The sequence below is a fragment of the Haemorhous mexicanus genome, chromosome 1, assembly GCF_027477595.1.
Source record: "Haemorhous mexicanus isolate bHaeMex1 chromosome 1, bHaeMex1.pri, whole genome shotgun sequence".
Taxonomy (NCBI): Eukaryota; Metazoa; Chordata; class Aves; order Passeriformes; family Fringillidae; genus Haemorhous; species Haemorhous mexicanus.
In genome coordinates this window covers 9,704,962-9,722,171 of record NC_082341.1, presented here as the reverse complement: position 1 = coordinate 9,722,171, position 17,210 = coordinate 9,704,962, and the positions used below count along the sequence as shown (strand labels likewise).

General features: G+C 38.8%; 1 protein-coding gene across 1 annotated transcript in view; it reads left to right on the top strand.

Moving 5' to 3' along the window:
- The window catches only part of PTPRN2 (protein tyrosine phosphatase receptor type N2), a 634,616-nt gene that overhangs the window by 64,703 nt on the left and 552,703 nt on the right, over positions 1-17,210 (top strand). The window contains exon 2 of the mRNA XM_059839742.1: positions 2,123-2,173. Coding sequence (XP_059695725.1) covers positions 2,123-2,173 — 51 coding nt within the window. The remainder of the gene's footprint in view (positions 1-2,122; positions 2,174-17,210) is intronic.

Below are 17,210 nucleotides of genomic sequence, written 5' to 3'. Positions count from 1 at the left end.
TTCTGGAAACAGGAACACTGAAGTATACATTTCCAAGTCTTGTTTATATTGGTGCTTGAAGTCTTTTTTTTTTTTTTTTTTCTGCAAGAATGCCTTTCTAAAGTGAGTATTGTTATTCTTTTAATTAGACTCTTGTGCTGTGAGCTCTGTGTGGATGTGTTCTCATTGTTCTTGTCTGATGCCCTTTATGAGTCAATGTACAGCTCAGGCATCCTCCTGCTTGGCTGGGTCAGTAGCAGGGCTGCAGTCAGGTGTCTTCAGTGAGTTTCTGTTTCAGGTCAAATGGTTCTTAGAGCAGACTTGTCTGGAGCAAAATCATCCACATCTCGAGAATATGTTACAAACCACACTTTGTGTACTGTGTGGGCACATGCCACTCTGCCATACTCTGTTGTGAAGAAGCTTTCCTGCTCTGAAACTTCCCTTTCAAAAGGTACCAAATGTATATCCACAGTTTACTGGGGCATGGGTAAAAGATGAGAGAAGTCTTTTATTTGTGTGCGTATTGTAGATCTGTGTAAGGTTATGTGTATGTGGTCTTTGCAGGCAGCTGTGGGATGGATCTGAAGGTCTCTCTTGGTTCTCCAACATGTCTTGAATTCACATAGCTGTGCTTGTCTAGCTCAGACCTAGCATGTGCTGCTAAATCCTGCTGAGACACACAGCATATTAGTTCAGGCTTAATGATGTGCTAATACAGTTGTCTGCTGAAAGGCTTTTTAGAAATTCCTAAGTCACTCTATCTCACCAAAACTTTTCTTTTAGCAGGATGAGGAGCCAGGTAATTCATGGTCAGAGAGTTCTGAGCCTTTCAGTTCTTTTTCTAAGGACATCTTACATAATCCACTGGACTCCCTGGTGATTAGAGGTGCTGTACTTTGTGCTTTCATGGAGATAGGCATGGCTGGGGAGAGAGGATTTGCTCATTTGTTTGGATCTGGTGTAGCTCCTGGCTGGTTTCTTGATGCAAGGTGTGGAAAAGTTCAATATTTTTTAATATCATTACTCTGTGTGGCCAGTTATAAATAGGATATTTTCCAGGAAAATGAAAAGTGTTAATTGTGAAAATGTGTTCACAGTGTTTGTGTCCAACATAGAGCTTCATTCCTCAGATTTGCTCCAGTCCTAGCCCTTTAGCTTTGTCAGAAAATAAAGAAACTATTGGTTGGGTAAACAAAGTGAGCACCCTTAGCAGTAGCAGGGTATTTCACATGAGCCTTTGAACCTGTCCCTGTGCCCCAGTGTGGAGTGACCAGAGCAGAGACACATCTTGCCCACTTTCCTGCTGCTTTCACAATTATCAGCAGGGACTAATTTTGGTTGAGGATAAAAGCAGGACTCACTATTGTCTCAATAGCTGGTTGGGTGACACCAAGGGAGCAGAACAGTTTGGTGACAAGGGAACAGAATACTTTATCCATGAAGATGTGTACAAGTGAAAGAGCTGGGATTACCAGCCTGGGTGATTCTGGTGGAGCTTGTGCTGTAGGGGCTCATCAAGCAGCAACTTCAGGATCAAATTTCCCATTTTAAATCAAAAAAAATCCAAGGATATTTTTCATGGACCTATATTGATTTGTCAGCTGTCTGTGAGGTATTAGGGTGTTGGTAGGGATGGCTTAATTTGGAAGCCTTTCTCCAAGGATTTAGGACTCCTGAAGTCTTAGGCATGGTCAGTGGTTGCAGTTACTAAACCCAAGCTTAATCTGAGCAATTTATAGGCTGATTTATAGTCTTGTCTCATTGCTGTGGCAATACTGTCAGGATGCTCTTGGTTTCTTGGTGTATATTCTTGCAATGTATTGCAGCATTACTGCACTATGGTGTGATAGCGTGCTCAAAATTAAGAGAACATAAATTACTTAATGAGAGAGACATGCATGGAAGCCTTCAGTAGAGGAATGAGGGGAGGAGAAACATCAATGGTTATTCTGGATATGGCCAGTTTGTAAGATGTGCTGTCTAATCAGACCTGTTCTGGACTTCCTCTGCTGCCCAGTATGAACTCCCAAGGCCAACCAAATGTCTGACTTTTCAGAGGATTTAACAAGTCTTCAATATGTACTAATTGTCCACAGTTTGAAACCTGTATTAATTTTTACCTTTTTTTTTGTGTTTTTAGGCTGCCTGTTTGAGGATGACCTTTGCAAGTCTTTTGAAGTCTGTGTAAATGGTAAGTCTTCCAGGTTTTCTTTGCTGCTTGATCTGTGCTCTCCTCTGTAATTGCTGTATGTTTGATTCAGTAAACCAAAAATGTATGTGAGCGAAAAGGAGGGGAAAAGAAAAGTACCAGGTATGACTATTCTGGTCAGCAGTTAGGAAAAATTTAATAGATTAAAAAAAAATTCTCTCAACCCTGAGCAAAACCGTTTACTTTTATGTGAAATAGAATTAAATTTAATGAAGTGCACTGAAATATGCCAGCATTTAGTTTGTCTTAATATGGGTGAAAATAACTATTTTGTTGCCTTCAGTATATTCCTCTTTTAAGAGGATGATGTTGAGTAATTATCAGTGTCCTCTTCTTCAAAAGATTATTTTATACAATAAGAAAGAAAGTCTCAAATGAACACTGCAGTTGTTGATTATACTGCTTCCTTTTTCTATGATTTTTCTTGAATTATGCAGAAACAGCTTTCTTCTGCGGTCCAGGATAATTTATTTTCAGTAAGTCCAAACAGCCAACACAACATATGAATGAGGCTAATGGAATAGTACAAAAGATGTTTTCTAATAATAGTTGAAGATTGGAAATGTGCTATATGAAATGACTTAATTCCCAGTGAAGAACAGAGGATGTTTTGAGAGAGGTGTTGGAAACAATAACAGTTATAAAATGTGTATATGTGATTAAAGGAGGAAGGGAGTAGTTTTAATAGTGTGTTTTGGCATAGAAATATATGGCAATATGTATATCTGTAATATGGGGGTTAATATTTAAATTAAGTCTTGTATATGAAATTATTATTTGTGACATCATATTATAAAGGAGAAGTTTTGTTTTCCATCAAACACAGAAACAGTAGTATGGGTCTATTAATAAATTAAGATATTAATAAAGTTTAGCTAATGAACATTTACGGTGAAATAAGATTAAATTTCCAGTATTGTTTAACATTAGATAAATGTAAATTTGTAAGACTTTTGTATTGGTAATTCCCATGATTGACACCAGGAAGGGCAGTGTCAGATTTGTACAGGTTGAATTTTGCTCACTATCAATATTTTCCAGTGCCTAGGCTGGAGTTTTCCCCAGTGCAAGCAGATTTAATCAGGTTTAATCATAGGCAACTGTTATATCCAGCAGACAATGCATAGTGGGCAATTTATGCAACAGATGATAGAAATTTCTGTACTTTAAGGGATCTCTCTTTTGAAGACTTTGCTGTTTCTATAAATGTAGCTTCCTAACTTCTTGCTCTTCTTGTTTTCTTAAATGAAGGTGCAGTTTGTCAAATGTCCCTGTGACACTCTTTAGCATGCAGAATTAAATTATGGAATTTGTATCTTTGAATTTGAATGGACTTTTTCTGTAGAACTACTCATGTTTTGGCATAACTAACTTAAAGAAATGTCAGTATTGAGTAAGACAGATGATCAATAATATTTTCTAATGTCTGATCTTGTTTTAAAAAAATACTTGCAGGGGTTCTGTCAAAGTGTCTACAGTGTCAGTAACTGTAAAATATTTCGTTCTTTTTTGTCCCCCTGGGCAAATGTTTGTTATCTAGCATGTATTTTAAATGCTTTCCTTGATGCAAGTGAAGATAAACCATTCTTGAGAAAATCAACAGGATCTTTGGGAGATCGTACATTGAAGTACTAAAAAACTACCAGAATTTTTTTATATGTAGCAGAAAGGAAGTTGCTTCTGAGCAATCCTTCAAATTTTTTCCTGCCCAAAGTGCTGCTGATTCACTTGTAGCTCTGAATTTTTTCAGAAATTTTGATATATTAAAATTGGAGTGCTTTGCTGGGCTGAGATTTCAGGAACTGAAGTTTGTGGAGGTCACTGTGCTCAGAAGCAGAGCTTAATTTGAAAAGCTTTGCCTCCTTTCTTGTCACACAAGTGGGTATTTCTGAAGTACAGTGTGAAAGTGGGTAAGAAACAGCAGCTGCTTTTTGGTAGCATGTGATCTGCAGATCTGCTTCTGACTCCTGCAGGAAGGCTGATAATTCTGATTTTTGCTTCCAGCAGAGGCAGAGGAAACTGGCCACATTTGCAGAAATAAAGCTAGGATTGCCTACTGAAGACACAAGTCACAGTGTTTGCTGTCTCATATCTGTCATCATCTGTAGATTTCAAGTGTATTTCATACATCACTTGTGAAAGCATAGACAAAACGCGAATAACTGAGCTATTTCATAGCTTAAAAAATCCCCTACTCTTCTTCCCTTCTCGTTTCTTCTGAAGAGAGATTTTTACTGAAAGATCTTGATAAATTTTCCTTTCCCTGAAGAAAAAAAAAATGCTGTTAAAAGAATGGGTTTTGTATTGTTAAAAGCAATGTCATAGAATTGTAAGATCTGAGATAAGCAGCACAGCTGTTTATATCAGAGATAAGGGCTGCTTACATCTGTTTGGGTCACATGCCATTTTTGCGGGGCAAAGGACCTGCTGTAATAATGATTGTTGACTTTTCTGCCACTTTCTCTCATTGTATAAAGGTCTCTTTTGGCTTCAGTGATGGGTTCTTGCTTATGCTTGTTTAATAGCTCCAGCAGCATTCATGCAATATTAATTTATTTCCACAAACCTTTTATCAGTTTTCTGAGCTGCACTGACTCATCAAGTGGTTAAAACAGAACATATTGTTTCATGTTAATTTTAATGGCATAAGGATAAGCCAAGCAAAAAGACTGAGTTAGTTTTCCTGGACTCTTTCTTTGCAAAGCCAGAACTTCGAGAGCTACAGTGACTTAGATGTCATTTATTTATCTTGTACATCATCGCTTCTTTCTTAGAGGTGGAGGGACTGACATTTTCATCCATCTAAAATGCTTGAAGCTTGAAAGCCTGCAGCTAAAAAGGGTGGTGGGAAAGGTGAATATGCCTGTGAGCTGCAGTCTCTGATAGAAAGTAACCTGGCATCCTATAAGCTTGGAAATGCTTGCCTCCCCCCCCAGTGAATTGTGAAAAGCTGTTACAGATAAAAAAGGAAGCAAATAACATCTTAATTAAAGAAGATATATAGAAGGAAAATAATATGAGGATTAGTATTTGCAGTGATGGTATGTGTAGTGACACAGCTGAGGGTAAAGAAGGGATATGGCTTTCACACCTTCACATACACTTTGCTGCCTGGGTTAGAAGTTCAAGCAAAAGAGTTTGCCTGTGAGTGTATTTTTTTCCTTAACAGCTCTGCCTAGAATGTGTTTGTATGCAAAGGAAAGAAAAAAGCATCAAGAAGGAATTTTTAAAGGATCTCTGCGACAGAAATCCTTTGCTTACCCTTGAAGAGTCCTTGTATTTATATACTAAATTTAGTACAGTGGGATAAGCAGGAATATGTCATGTTTTGTTTTGCATTTTAAGTGACAGATAAAGCAGTTCATGTAAAACATCAGCTTGTTTATCTTCCTTGTTGGAAGGTTTAAACAAACTGGCTCCTGTGAACAGGAAAACAAAGACAAGTTCTTATTCTTTCTCATGAAATTGTGCTATTGAATTCTAGCAGTGCCACTGGGAAAGACACCATGTGGTACAGATAAAAGTGTTCATTTCAAAATAACCATCCCTTATGTCCTCTCTTTATTAAACTGTTTGAACTGCTCATTTAGAAGGGTGCCATTCTTTTCTTCAGCTTTAATCTCCAAGTATTTTGCTTCAGAAAGCAGTTTTGTGCTGTGCTTTATGCGGGCATGGCTACCATGATATCTTTGCTCCTATCAACAGATCCTTTATAAGTCAGGGCAGTTTTATTTACGAAGGAGGCTGTGGCTGCAATCCTCCTTCCTGCATGAAATCAGAACGGGGTTCATGCAGACAAGATCAGATAGTAGAAAACAACTCTGTGAGGCCAAGCAAGGGAAGTTAATTAAATGCAGTCGTTGGTGCAGAGTGTGTCGTTAAGCCAAGCCTGGCTGACAAACACCTCCCCTCTCCTCGGAAGACAGCTCTGATGTCTGCAGCAGTGTTTGGAGAAGCTGTGCTTCTGAAAGGCTGGGCAAACAGCACTGCACAGCTGAATCAATATTGCTTTATGTATGCAAGTTGCACTTGTTAGGAGGGACTTAGGTTAGCACGGTGTGGCAGAGGCACCCAGGCATTGCAGTACAAAATCATGAACCTTTCCAAGCCCGGATCTCTGCAGGTAGTTCAGAATATTAATGCATTTTCTTCCTCAGCTACAGAGCTCCTTGAACATTTGGAGTATAAGTGATTGCGTGTGCTGGTGATGAGCCATAAACGGTAAACATGTGCTACAGATGATAAGGGAGAGAAGTCAGGATCCCTGAAATGGTTTCTTGAACTTAATGTGTCATGCTTTGAGGTTTTCCAGACCATTGCCTGGTAGGGTGGGATTGCGGAGGGAGATGCACCTCGGCATTGTTGAGCTAACAGATGTCTGCGGCAACATCTGCGTTGGCAAGGCACTGCTCTCCAAAAGCTATTGAATTTTTGTCAAATGATGCTATAAATCTGGGCCTAAGCTTTCTGAGCCCTTTCAGTGAGCATCAGTGCTTGTTACAACTAAATTCAGACTTCTGAGGAGTAACACTAACTGGTACCTCTGCATGCACTTGCTGTATTGTCTGTAGAGAATTTATGTGCTTTTCAAGGATGGGGGGATTCTTCACAAATAACTGAAGTTCAAATGCCACCTGATGTCATTTCTTACCTGAATTCTGAACTAAATGAGTGTGTGTGGATGTTTGCACATGGATGTTTGTTGTCGCAAAAACCTGACCAATTATTTAAATATTAGGATTTACTTCTAGTGGTTCTTCTGTACCAGTTCAACAAAATAATGGGACTTTTTTAGTCTGACACTTAATTTTTTAAAATATGCTTTGAATAAGAAATGTCAGAAGAAGTCACAATCTTGTGTGGTACTCAAGAAGGAGTAAGCTTAAAATCTGTCATTGTATAATGGTATTCTGAAAATCCACATCTTCAGAAGTATTTACACACTTAATTCGACTGAAATCAAACAGTTTAACAAAATAACACCTGAATATTCCTGAGAATCCGTGGATGTGAAGATGGTGTCTCAGTTGTTAGGAGTATTTTATAATTTTTAAGGAAATGCACGCACCTTTTGAAACAAGTTTGTGGAACTAAACACCAGGATTGAAATTGGCTCAATTTTTTATATTCCCCACACTTGTTCTTTATCAGATTGTGTGACAGTTGTGTAATAGGAACAGCTACATGAAATGGAGATGGTTTGGGAGGAAGACTTCCAATTTCCCATTAGTCTGTGTTCTCTTGTGTGTTATCTCTTGCTTCCCCTGAGCTATTTGAGGTACTGGAGGTGAAGAATTAACATTTAAGTCTTAAGGTCAAAATGTCAATGCAGTGGTGACTTCATCTCCTTTACTTTGAAACAGTGTGGTGAGGGTTTTTTCCTCACTGAGAAAAGCCCCATCTATCTTTCAGACTGTGTATTTGTGTCTTGTGTTTGTCTCAGGCAGCTGTTTTAGCACCACATTGTGTGATGGTGGGACAGAAATGCCCAGCACAACTGGCTTTAGAATTGGAGTAGTGCTCAAAGGTGAAGTTACTCCTCTCAGGAAAAGATGTTTAGTGTGATAATGCAACTGTGATTATCCACTGCCCCAGCTGTCTGTAAAATCTTCTTTGTGGGGGGTTCTTTTTGTGGAGAATCTCAAGGTGCAGCTCCTGCAGGGCAGAAAAGCATTGCTGAGACTTCACTGGCAGTGTGCTGCGCAGCACCAGGTGTGAGAGGCAGCCATAAATCTCCCACCAGCCATAGATAATCCTTTATATTCCTGTGTTCTGTGCTAGTAAATAAGTTTTGGAGCTGCTGAGTGCTGCACAGTGCTATTTCATGTGGACGGACCTGCTTTTGCTCAGAGCTCAGGCAAGAATTCTGCTGTGTTGTCACAAGGAAGCTTTAGTTCTATCTTAGTGTTGTAACTTGTGGTAATGCATTTTCTTGGCTTTTGTAGAACCAGGGCAAGCACTGTAAGAAAATGGTTTTTGAGTGATTTTGGGGGCATTTTGGTGTTCAATTCCAGAATTTTGATGATACGATTCCACCTCCCCCCCTGCTGATGGGGGGAATGTGGGGTGTGTGTGGTGGAAGGTTTGACATCACTGGAGAATAGCCATAGTTATCTGGTATCTCTCTATGCAAAATTATGCATTTGTTGTGATAAGATGGATGACTCTCTAAAGTCTAATGTAATGGTGTGATATTAAGTAGGATTAAAATTCTGAAATTTGGAGTTGCCTTTTTTCTTTTTTTTAATATTCAGTATTTATCCCTGAAGTATTTGAGGTGATATGAAGTCTTCAGCCTTACAAGATGTGTTAATTAAAAAAATACAATCAAATCTTTTTTCCTGCTGCTTTTTTGGACATGTAGGCATTATATATACAATTTGGGGTAACTCTGAACATGTATGCTAAACTAGCATGCTAAATGTTCCATGAAAATATATTTGTGTATTAGAGATATTGTTTTTATCATGTAGATACCGGTGTGTGGTGGACCTTTTTGTTAGCACCTTTAGGGTAAGCTACATAGCAGCATGTTCTTTGGGCATGTTCAGAGATGCTCCCTATTTCACTATTGTATGACACTAAAAAAAATATTTTAACATTTGAGAGGTCATGGAAAAGTACAGCCTGTCTGATAAAGGCATTAGGGAGTCTCAGTAAGGTTTGAGTCTGATGAATGATGAAACACGAGAGCCTGAAAAGGACAGTGTGGTCTGGAGAGAAGACGAGAACACCAAGGGATAATGTTCTGGCAATGAGGTGGAAAGCAAATGAATCCTGGTTTGGAGGGACACTGCAGCAGTGTGCCTCTGCTCCAAATCCATCATAGTTTGTCCTCTTCTTGTGTCAAGGAACATTCACAAGCGTGGCTCACTTCATGATTAAGATGTTTGGTTATAGCTTATGAAAAAATAGAATAACAGTTTTTTCTTTAGTTCTTTAACTTCACTAAGAGAAAAACAAACCCAAACAAAGAAAAAGCATAAATTTTTTTATGAACAAAAGGTAGTGTTATAAACTGTCAAAAGAAAAGAGAAGTGAAATGAGTTGGCAGTGATGGCTACACCACCATAATGTGGTTTTTGGGCAGCCTCAGATTTGAGTGAGACAGGACCTTTTCTCCTGGTGTAAAAGGATACCTTCTACTTAGCATTCCAATGGATTAAAAATATGTCATTCCAAAAATGAAGTGCTTAAAAGCTACTTGCTTATTTTGGGCTTCATCTATTCTCTGTCAGAAGGTGTTTGCCTTTGTCCTCCAAAATATCAGTGACTACAGTAGCAGTGGTTAGTTGGGTCAATCAGATTAATTACTGAGGAACTTTGGTATATAACTGAGACATTGAGAGGAGTGTCTAAAAGAAGGCAGGCTAGAAAAGTTTGAACCCATCTGCTGCTTGGGAAAATTGTGCTTCTTAAAATATTCATACTGCTTCTCTCTTTCTTTTTGAAAACTTCAATAATCCTGTCTTATGGTACATAAGCTGAAGTCATGAGGTCACAAATCAAATAAATTTCCAAATTTACCAATTTTGCAAGGACATTAATGAATGACTATTCACTCTCTGCATTTTCTTGAGTGTGTAGGAGGCAAAGCTGTAGATTTCTTAAGTATATTCTGTATAACATTCTTTTGGATGATTCTTCACAGTAACAAGCTTTTCTGTTCAGAAGATCCCTTTTATTTTTTTTCATGTTTTTCTGTCATTTTTTCTTCAAATGTTCTTTTAAAATTCTTCCCCCTATTTGCTGCACAAACTCTGCATCACCTGACTGCTGTTGCATTGCAATAATCATTTAATAAAAATCATTTTGTTTCTGACTTCATAGCATTTGACAAGCAGTAATAGTTTTTGACTCTCAACCTGCCTTTACTCAGTAAACATAATAGGAAAAAAATTTTATGGTTTTCAGGGGGAGGATGTTGTGGTCCTGGCTAAGTAGCTTCTCAGAGACTATAGGAGAAATGAGTAGAAAACTTTGCTACATGGTTCACGTGAAAGTGTATCCACTGCAGCAGAGCAAAAGTGATGAGTCTGCATGAATTAGGGATTTGTTTTGTCTCAAGACTGCTTGTGTATGAAAAATATATGCAGTAATTATTGACATCCCATTTGTCAAGTTAGAAGCCAAGGAAGAAGGTATTACTTTAAAATATTCTAAAGGAGCTTCAAGTTTATGCACATAGAAACCATAAATGCATAATATACAAAAATGCCTTTTAATTACCATGATTGTTTTGAATAGATGTACTAAAGAGGTTCAACATTTTCTTTTAAAAAAAAATTTTTAAAATAAATAATGTAGAAGTTTTTTCCCAGGTTGTGTACCTACTGTTAGAGTTCCTGATTTAGATTGATTCTTCCAAAGGGAATGAAAAAATATATCCTCTCTTTATTCTAGTGTTTAGAACAAATGCTTTGTAATAAAGAACTGTGAGAGGCTTTTATTGTTATATGTCCTCATTCAATAAACAAGAACAATCTGAAAGTGAACTAATTATGGAGCTGTTGATTAACAGGTAAAGACCTGTTAATGAAAAGTCATCCTGCATTATATGACATTCCAAGCCTTTAATTTAACCAGAGTTTTCCTTCATTCCCTCCAACCCCATGGCAACAGCAACAAAAGTTGCTCTAGAGGTAGACAGAACAATAAATATATTTTATGGTCCCAAACTATTTATTGTAATTTGGTCTTTACTGAAATAGCTTTGGCTGCTGCTCTGCACAAGTTGAGAATATTTGGTAGCTTTTGCTGCTGTGTCAGCATGTTCCTCTAGTGCCCTGTGGTAGGATCAGTGTGATTTAAGGCTGGTAACTGCAGTGGATGTTGAGGCTGACTAAGGGAATACAACATTTCATGTTTGGACTCGTAACTCTTCAAGGTACAATGGAAAATGCTTTTAATGTAATGCACTAAACATTTGTGTTAGTAATGAATGTGCAGTACTATGAAAAGGTTTAAAATGTGTACCTAATTTATTCTATTTAATGATAACTCTCTTAAGATTGTATTTAGACTTTCGACTGTATAATCTCACTGAGTCTTCCAGAGATAAGGCTGTATCAGTTTTTTCCTGGAAGCAACAGGTTAGGTATGATTGTGTGCATCTGCACACTGTGCAATTTTTCAGTGGCAAAAATGTCTATTTTTGGTTCTGTTATTGAGCTGCAATTGATGTTTTCTCTATCATAAAATCTACAGTAGATGGGAAAGAGGTGTATTACCCAACCAGAAGCTATAATGTACTGGTAGGGAAAAATAGATTTAGGGGAATTGAAAACTACTGAGACTTTGCTTCAGATTTTTGTCTCTGTCCTGTAGTCCTCTCTCTTTACTCCACATTATGCTGCTGCATCTCTATTTCTGTGAGGTTAAGATAGGAAAGGTATTGGGGGACAATTTGATGAATGAATTTTTGGGTGGCAAGACTGCTAATAGTTTCATAGTTTATTGAACACTTAAAGAGAGCAATCTGCAATACCCGTTCACAGTGGAAGCAGTTTAAATGGCTTTTGTATTTCCAAAATTAAATCAATTTGTTTTCTTTGGATGAGGAGTGGCTTTCAAAATGGTAGTGTTTTTGTTTTTAAATTTTAAATTTTAATTAAGTTTCAAGCTTTAAGTAGAAACTTGACAACTTCGTGTTTATTGTGACTTAAAAAATCCTCAAAACTCTTGGGGATTATAAATCTCCTGTTAGTCTTCTGATCTCTCTTTCTAAGATGTTGTTTCACTTCCAAGTTAGAGATGTGTGGCTTTACTAGATTTTTACAATAATTAAGACCTCCTACTCTGCTGACAACTTGCATTCATATTAGGGGAATTTTGGTGATGACTTAAGCTGAGTAATTTAATGGAACAAACTGTTCTTTCACTGACAGTACCTGTTAGAAGAGTTTCCTTTCAATTTTGACCTGTAATTTTGATTGATGCATTTGGTGAATGATTGCTTTAGAAATATTTGACTTTTAAACTCTTTGACTTATTTTTTTTCTTACTTAAAATTTCTTAGAATACTAGTTGGGCAAAAATGGATCAATACACAGTTAAGAAATACCAGTCCTATTCCATGTCTCAAATTCTTTTTTATTAATTTCAGTTTTTTATGGTAAATCTAACTTTATATGTCAAACTTCCACACAGCGTTTTTGTTACAAATGTTTAAAGTTGTCTGAGATTTCTTTTCTCCATTGTCTTTCTGCTCCTGCAGTTAGAGCTCTCCACCCAAACACCTGAGGCAGAAATTGTTATAACTGAAGAAAATGGAGAGCTCTGAAAGAAGTTTGGGCAGAAAAGGATCCCTCTTTCACCACTGTTTTTCTCAGTGGCAAAGGATTGATGGATGTGCTTAATGTTGCAGTACAAATTATAAATGCATGTTCACTAAAATGGTAATCAGGCATTTAGTGCCCATTTCATGTCTCTGGATCCACTGTGTTCCCAATTAGAAGTCAGGCCTTCTCTCTCAGCTTTGTTTCAAATATCTCAAGAGATTTATACTAGCCCCAACATTTTGGTTATTCCCCTCCCAGAAATAAGATCATTGATTAAAATTATTTTGTTCTGTGAAATATTACCCTTCACATATGATGCAAAAAAAGATTTACTTGTCTCAATGTATTTTGTTGGCATAGTAATTGAAAATAAGTTATGACTGGCATAGAGGTTAATGGCATATTGTAGAAGGCAAGAAAGTTGGGGCTTAAAAAATGCTATTTCATCTCAAAAATCTGTGGGAAGAATCAGTCTGACAGAAAGATTTATTTTTCTATCCCCAAGTATCTCTTTGTCAACACAGTAACTAATTCTTGAATTCTGAGAGGCCATACTGTGATGGCTTGGGCTGGGCTGGAGTTAAATTTCATCCCAGTAGCTGGTACGGGGCTCTGCTGGAATCAGTGTTGGTAATTCAGGGATGTTCTCAGTGCTGGTGAGCAGGGCTTGCACAGTATCAATGCCTCTTCTGCTCCTCATGTGACCCCACAGGGAGGAGTCTGGGAGGGGACCCAGCTGGCCCCGGGCATGTCCCACATCCACAGTGTCATAACCTGAGAGCTGCTGCTCAGGGACTGGCTGGACATCAGGTGGTTGGTGGTGGGAGAGCGTTTCCATTTGCATCATTGGTCTTCCTTGGGTTAAATTCTCTTGTTTTGTTCTTTTTCTTTTCATTACAATTTATTATTATTATTTTATTTCAATTATTTAGATGTTCTTATCTCCACTCAGGAGTTTTCTTGCTTCTACCCTACTGATTCTCTTCCTCCCCATCTTGCTGGGGGGGCAGTGACAAGCAGCTGTTTGGTGCTTAAGTTCTGGCTGGGTTAGAACATGGCATGGTTTCACAGGGCTGCAATGGCTTGTGAAGTTAATGTTGTGGTTCCTTCCTGCTTTGCTTAGACAAGATTCCCACAAATGATGCAAATCAGCTGGCTCAAATAATACCTCATGATTTCTCCCCAGTTATGGGGAAAATGACTTCATTAGTTCATCACAGACCAAAGGAAATGATAGTTCAAAATTCTAGGGCTAAGGGGTTTTCATCACGCATTTCATTCGTGTACAGTAGTACAGGAATAAATATTTCCTTTTTTTAACTTGAATGTCTCCATAGTAGATGTAAATGGGAAATGGGCTTTTGCTAATTAAGCTGCACTAATTGCAAATTTCAGTGCCACTGCAAGCTGCCTTCTTAGGAGCCATGACAATGACATTAAGCATTTGCTAAACAAAAGCCACTCCTGTATGTCATGCAGTTCACATCCTGTTTGCTATTTAGAAGTTGTTGGCACAGGTAGAAGATTTATTAAAAAGAATGAATCAACAGAATTTTCTTCACCTGAAATTGGCTATTTTCAGAAGTATAGTTTTTAGATGGAAAAACAAGTGGAGGCATAAATAGTTTTATTCTCACCTTTTCTTGCCTATTTTTTTAATTTGAACCTGCTTCTTTAAGCAGGGAAATACTTTCTCATCACACAAAAAGAAAATATGGTCCTAGCCACACAGAAATCCTACAAGGAGCCGTTTATAGAAATCTCCTGCAGGATGTTGGGGACCATGGTTTTGTGTCTCTGCCTCACAGAGGTGGAAGTGTCAGTTCTTGCTCCTAGAACAGAGATCTAGAGTAATCTCTGCTCTCCCCATAGCAGCTGGTCATCTTGCAGGGCTATTGAGAGGAATTTATGCAGCCTGGAAAAGAGCAGGAGAGTCTTTAATCAAAGTGAGTATCCCAAAGTTTATGCAACAGTGTATCAATACACACATCACACAGAAAGCTTTTGGATTAAAAAAAAATAAATCTGTATGTAATATCAAATCCTCTGGGGTTGAAAGTTGCACTTCAGAATCAGCTATGAAATACCTCTTGTTTTCAAAGTTCTGCAAAACTTGGTCTCATCTCAATTCATGTCCCCTAGACTGTTCTTAATGTTGTTTGAGCTATGCAGGAATTGCTCTGCAGTCTGAGAGCCCCAAGCTGACTCTTGTGCTGGAAAAAATTGCATGTTACAGCTATATAATCAATGACATAGTCCAAAATCACCCCATTAAAGGAGAAAAAAAGTGCAAACAATGTGAGAAACTCATATATCTGTATAGGTAGACGATTATGATGATATGTGAGGTTTTCTTGGTGGAAAACACAAATTAATGCAGGTAATTTATTTTAAAAAGCATTATCCTTTGCTAGACAAGGAGATTTTGTAAGCAGTCTTACATACTTGCAGAGGAGCAGAGCCATATGTCACTGCAGAAGGTTTGTCCTTTGGCTTCAGTAAAATGAGAATGTGAAGGATTTTATTACTTTGGGTGTTAATACAGGTCATAATCAAAATGAAACCGAATTATCTACAGTATCAGTGTGTGAGATGCTGCAACTCAAGTGGCAGCAATTTTATGGGGGAACAGACTGATTTATTTCTGCTTGTTTACTGCCTGTGCCCGTGAGCCGTGCTGTCTGGCAGGGCTGGATCTGTGCTCTGCACAGGTCTGGGCTTTGTGTGCCCAGAGCTGACTCTCCCCCCATCTTACACTGCTGCACTTGAAGTAACTCTGAAAATATTGATTAGTGGTTGTTTTTATGGAAGGTGGAAAAGAATCTGGGTGAGACTTAACTTAAAATTACGTCTTTTGCTGTTGGCAATATCTGAATCAACTTTAGACTCAACTGAGGAATACAGCTCATTCTCTCAAGGTGAGAAGGGGGTGATGAGGTGTTCTGACTTCAGTTATCCTTGCAGCAGAACTGGCACTGGGGACAGGGACAGCAGAAGTTGTGGTTTGCTCTTCTTTCACCTGGGTCACAGTGAGCTCTGTCCCCCAGAGCTCCTCAGCCCTGTTGTTCTGCATCTGACCATGCTGTCCTTGCCTTATCAGAGCAGAGTCTGACTGTGACCTGACACCTTTTCTCCTTGCCAGAGCCTGGGATCCTCTCTGTGAGCAGCACTTGCTACTTGAGGAAAGAGAAGACAATTTATTTTGTCAAGACAAATCAAGTGTGGGGATGCTAAAAAGATCCTGAATGGGGGAGAAGAAATTCTTTAGGATTGTGGAGGGAGCCTGGAGGCATGCACAGGATGGAGGAAGAGATGAGGGAATCACAGAGGTCTTAAAAGACTGGAGAAACCTTGGCTTCCTCCAAGCCTCCTTCCCATGCTCATCTTCACCCTTCCTTCCAAGGGTGTCACCAACAGTGAAATTTAGTTTTGCCTCCATAGCTGAGGAACTCTGAAGCACTGAAAGGAGCTCAGAGTTGGGTGAGGAGATGTGAAAAGGACACCTGAGGAGAAAGCCTGATGGTGAAGCAGGCGGGGGGGGGGGGGGGGGTGTAACTTTTATTTTTGCTTCATCACGACTGATAAAGAAGCTGTTTCTGTTGGGTTCTCAGATAAATCCACCTGCTGTCTTCTGCAGCAGCCAGGTGGGTCAAAAGCACAGAAATCATTTAGCATACCAGATCTCTACAGGTAAACTTTGGACACTGTTTCCATTGACACTCCCCTATACTCTGCTTCCACTCTGAAATCTGTGGGCATGATTGCTAACCCAAACTAATATTAATTTCAGATATTTGTTCCTTAAGTTCAGAGAAGCCCTCCACACATCTTACTCTATTAGGTCTTGACTTCCGAGCCAGGTGTCAGGGTATAGGAGTAGCTTAGGCATTTCTAAAAGCTTATATGGACCTGAAAGATAAATAATGTTTGGTACAACTATAACTCACCAGCAATTCTCAAGAAAAAAACTGTAAAAAAATGACATCCCTCTTGTCCTGTGGGTGTTGTGGGAGGTCAGTTTGGTTTTTTTGCTTGTTTGTTTTCCTACTCAGTCAAAAAACCAAAAAATGATGTGATGAGCTGATGTGGTTGTTTGTTTTTTGATGACTTTTACCTGATTTGTGGGAGTTGAGAGTCTGTTTGTCACCGGCGCTGTGGAAAGGCAGTAGCAGGCACAGTGGGTTCATTTTCTGCCTGCCTCTGTCAATCACCACTCCTGTTCAGACAGGTTTAGTTCTCATTGCCTTGCTTTGGCAATGGTTCAACAGCAACTGGCAGAATAAGGTAACCTCTCCATCCCATCAGCATCTCTTGCCTTATGCCTGTGTTAGGTTGCCAGGTTAGGCTGAAGGGTACAGCTGGGAGCAGGAGAGGCTCCAGTGACAGCCCCACCATGATGGGGTCAGGACAGAAATTACTGCACAGAGAAGCAAAACCAGAGCAACATAACCTGTGAGTCTGCAGAAAAACCCCATTACTTAAGCAGCAATGTATTCTGTCAGGGGTTGGTGCCAATGTGGAGTGGTGGAGGGGTGCCATAAAGGCAGCTCCATTGATACTGTGGGAAATCCTGGATGAATGGATACAGCCAGATGCCAAGTTCTACTCCAAGTTCTACTTCTAATGGCCTTCTTGGCATGTCCATCATTATTTCAGTGGCAGACAATGTGGAACTGGTAAGAAAGAAAGTTGCAAAGGTGAATTCACTATTCCAAAAAGTTTTACTCCCTTAAAAATGC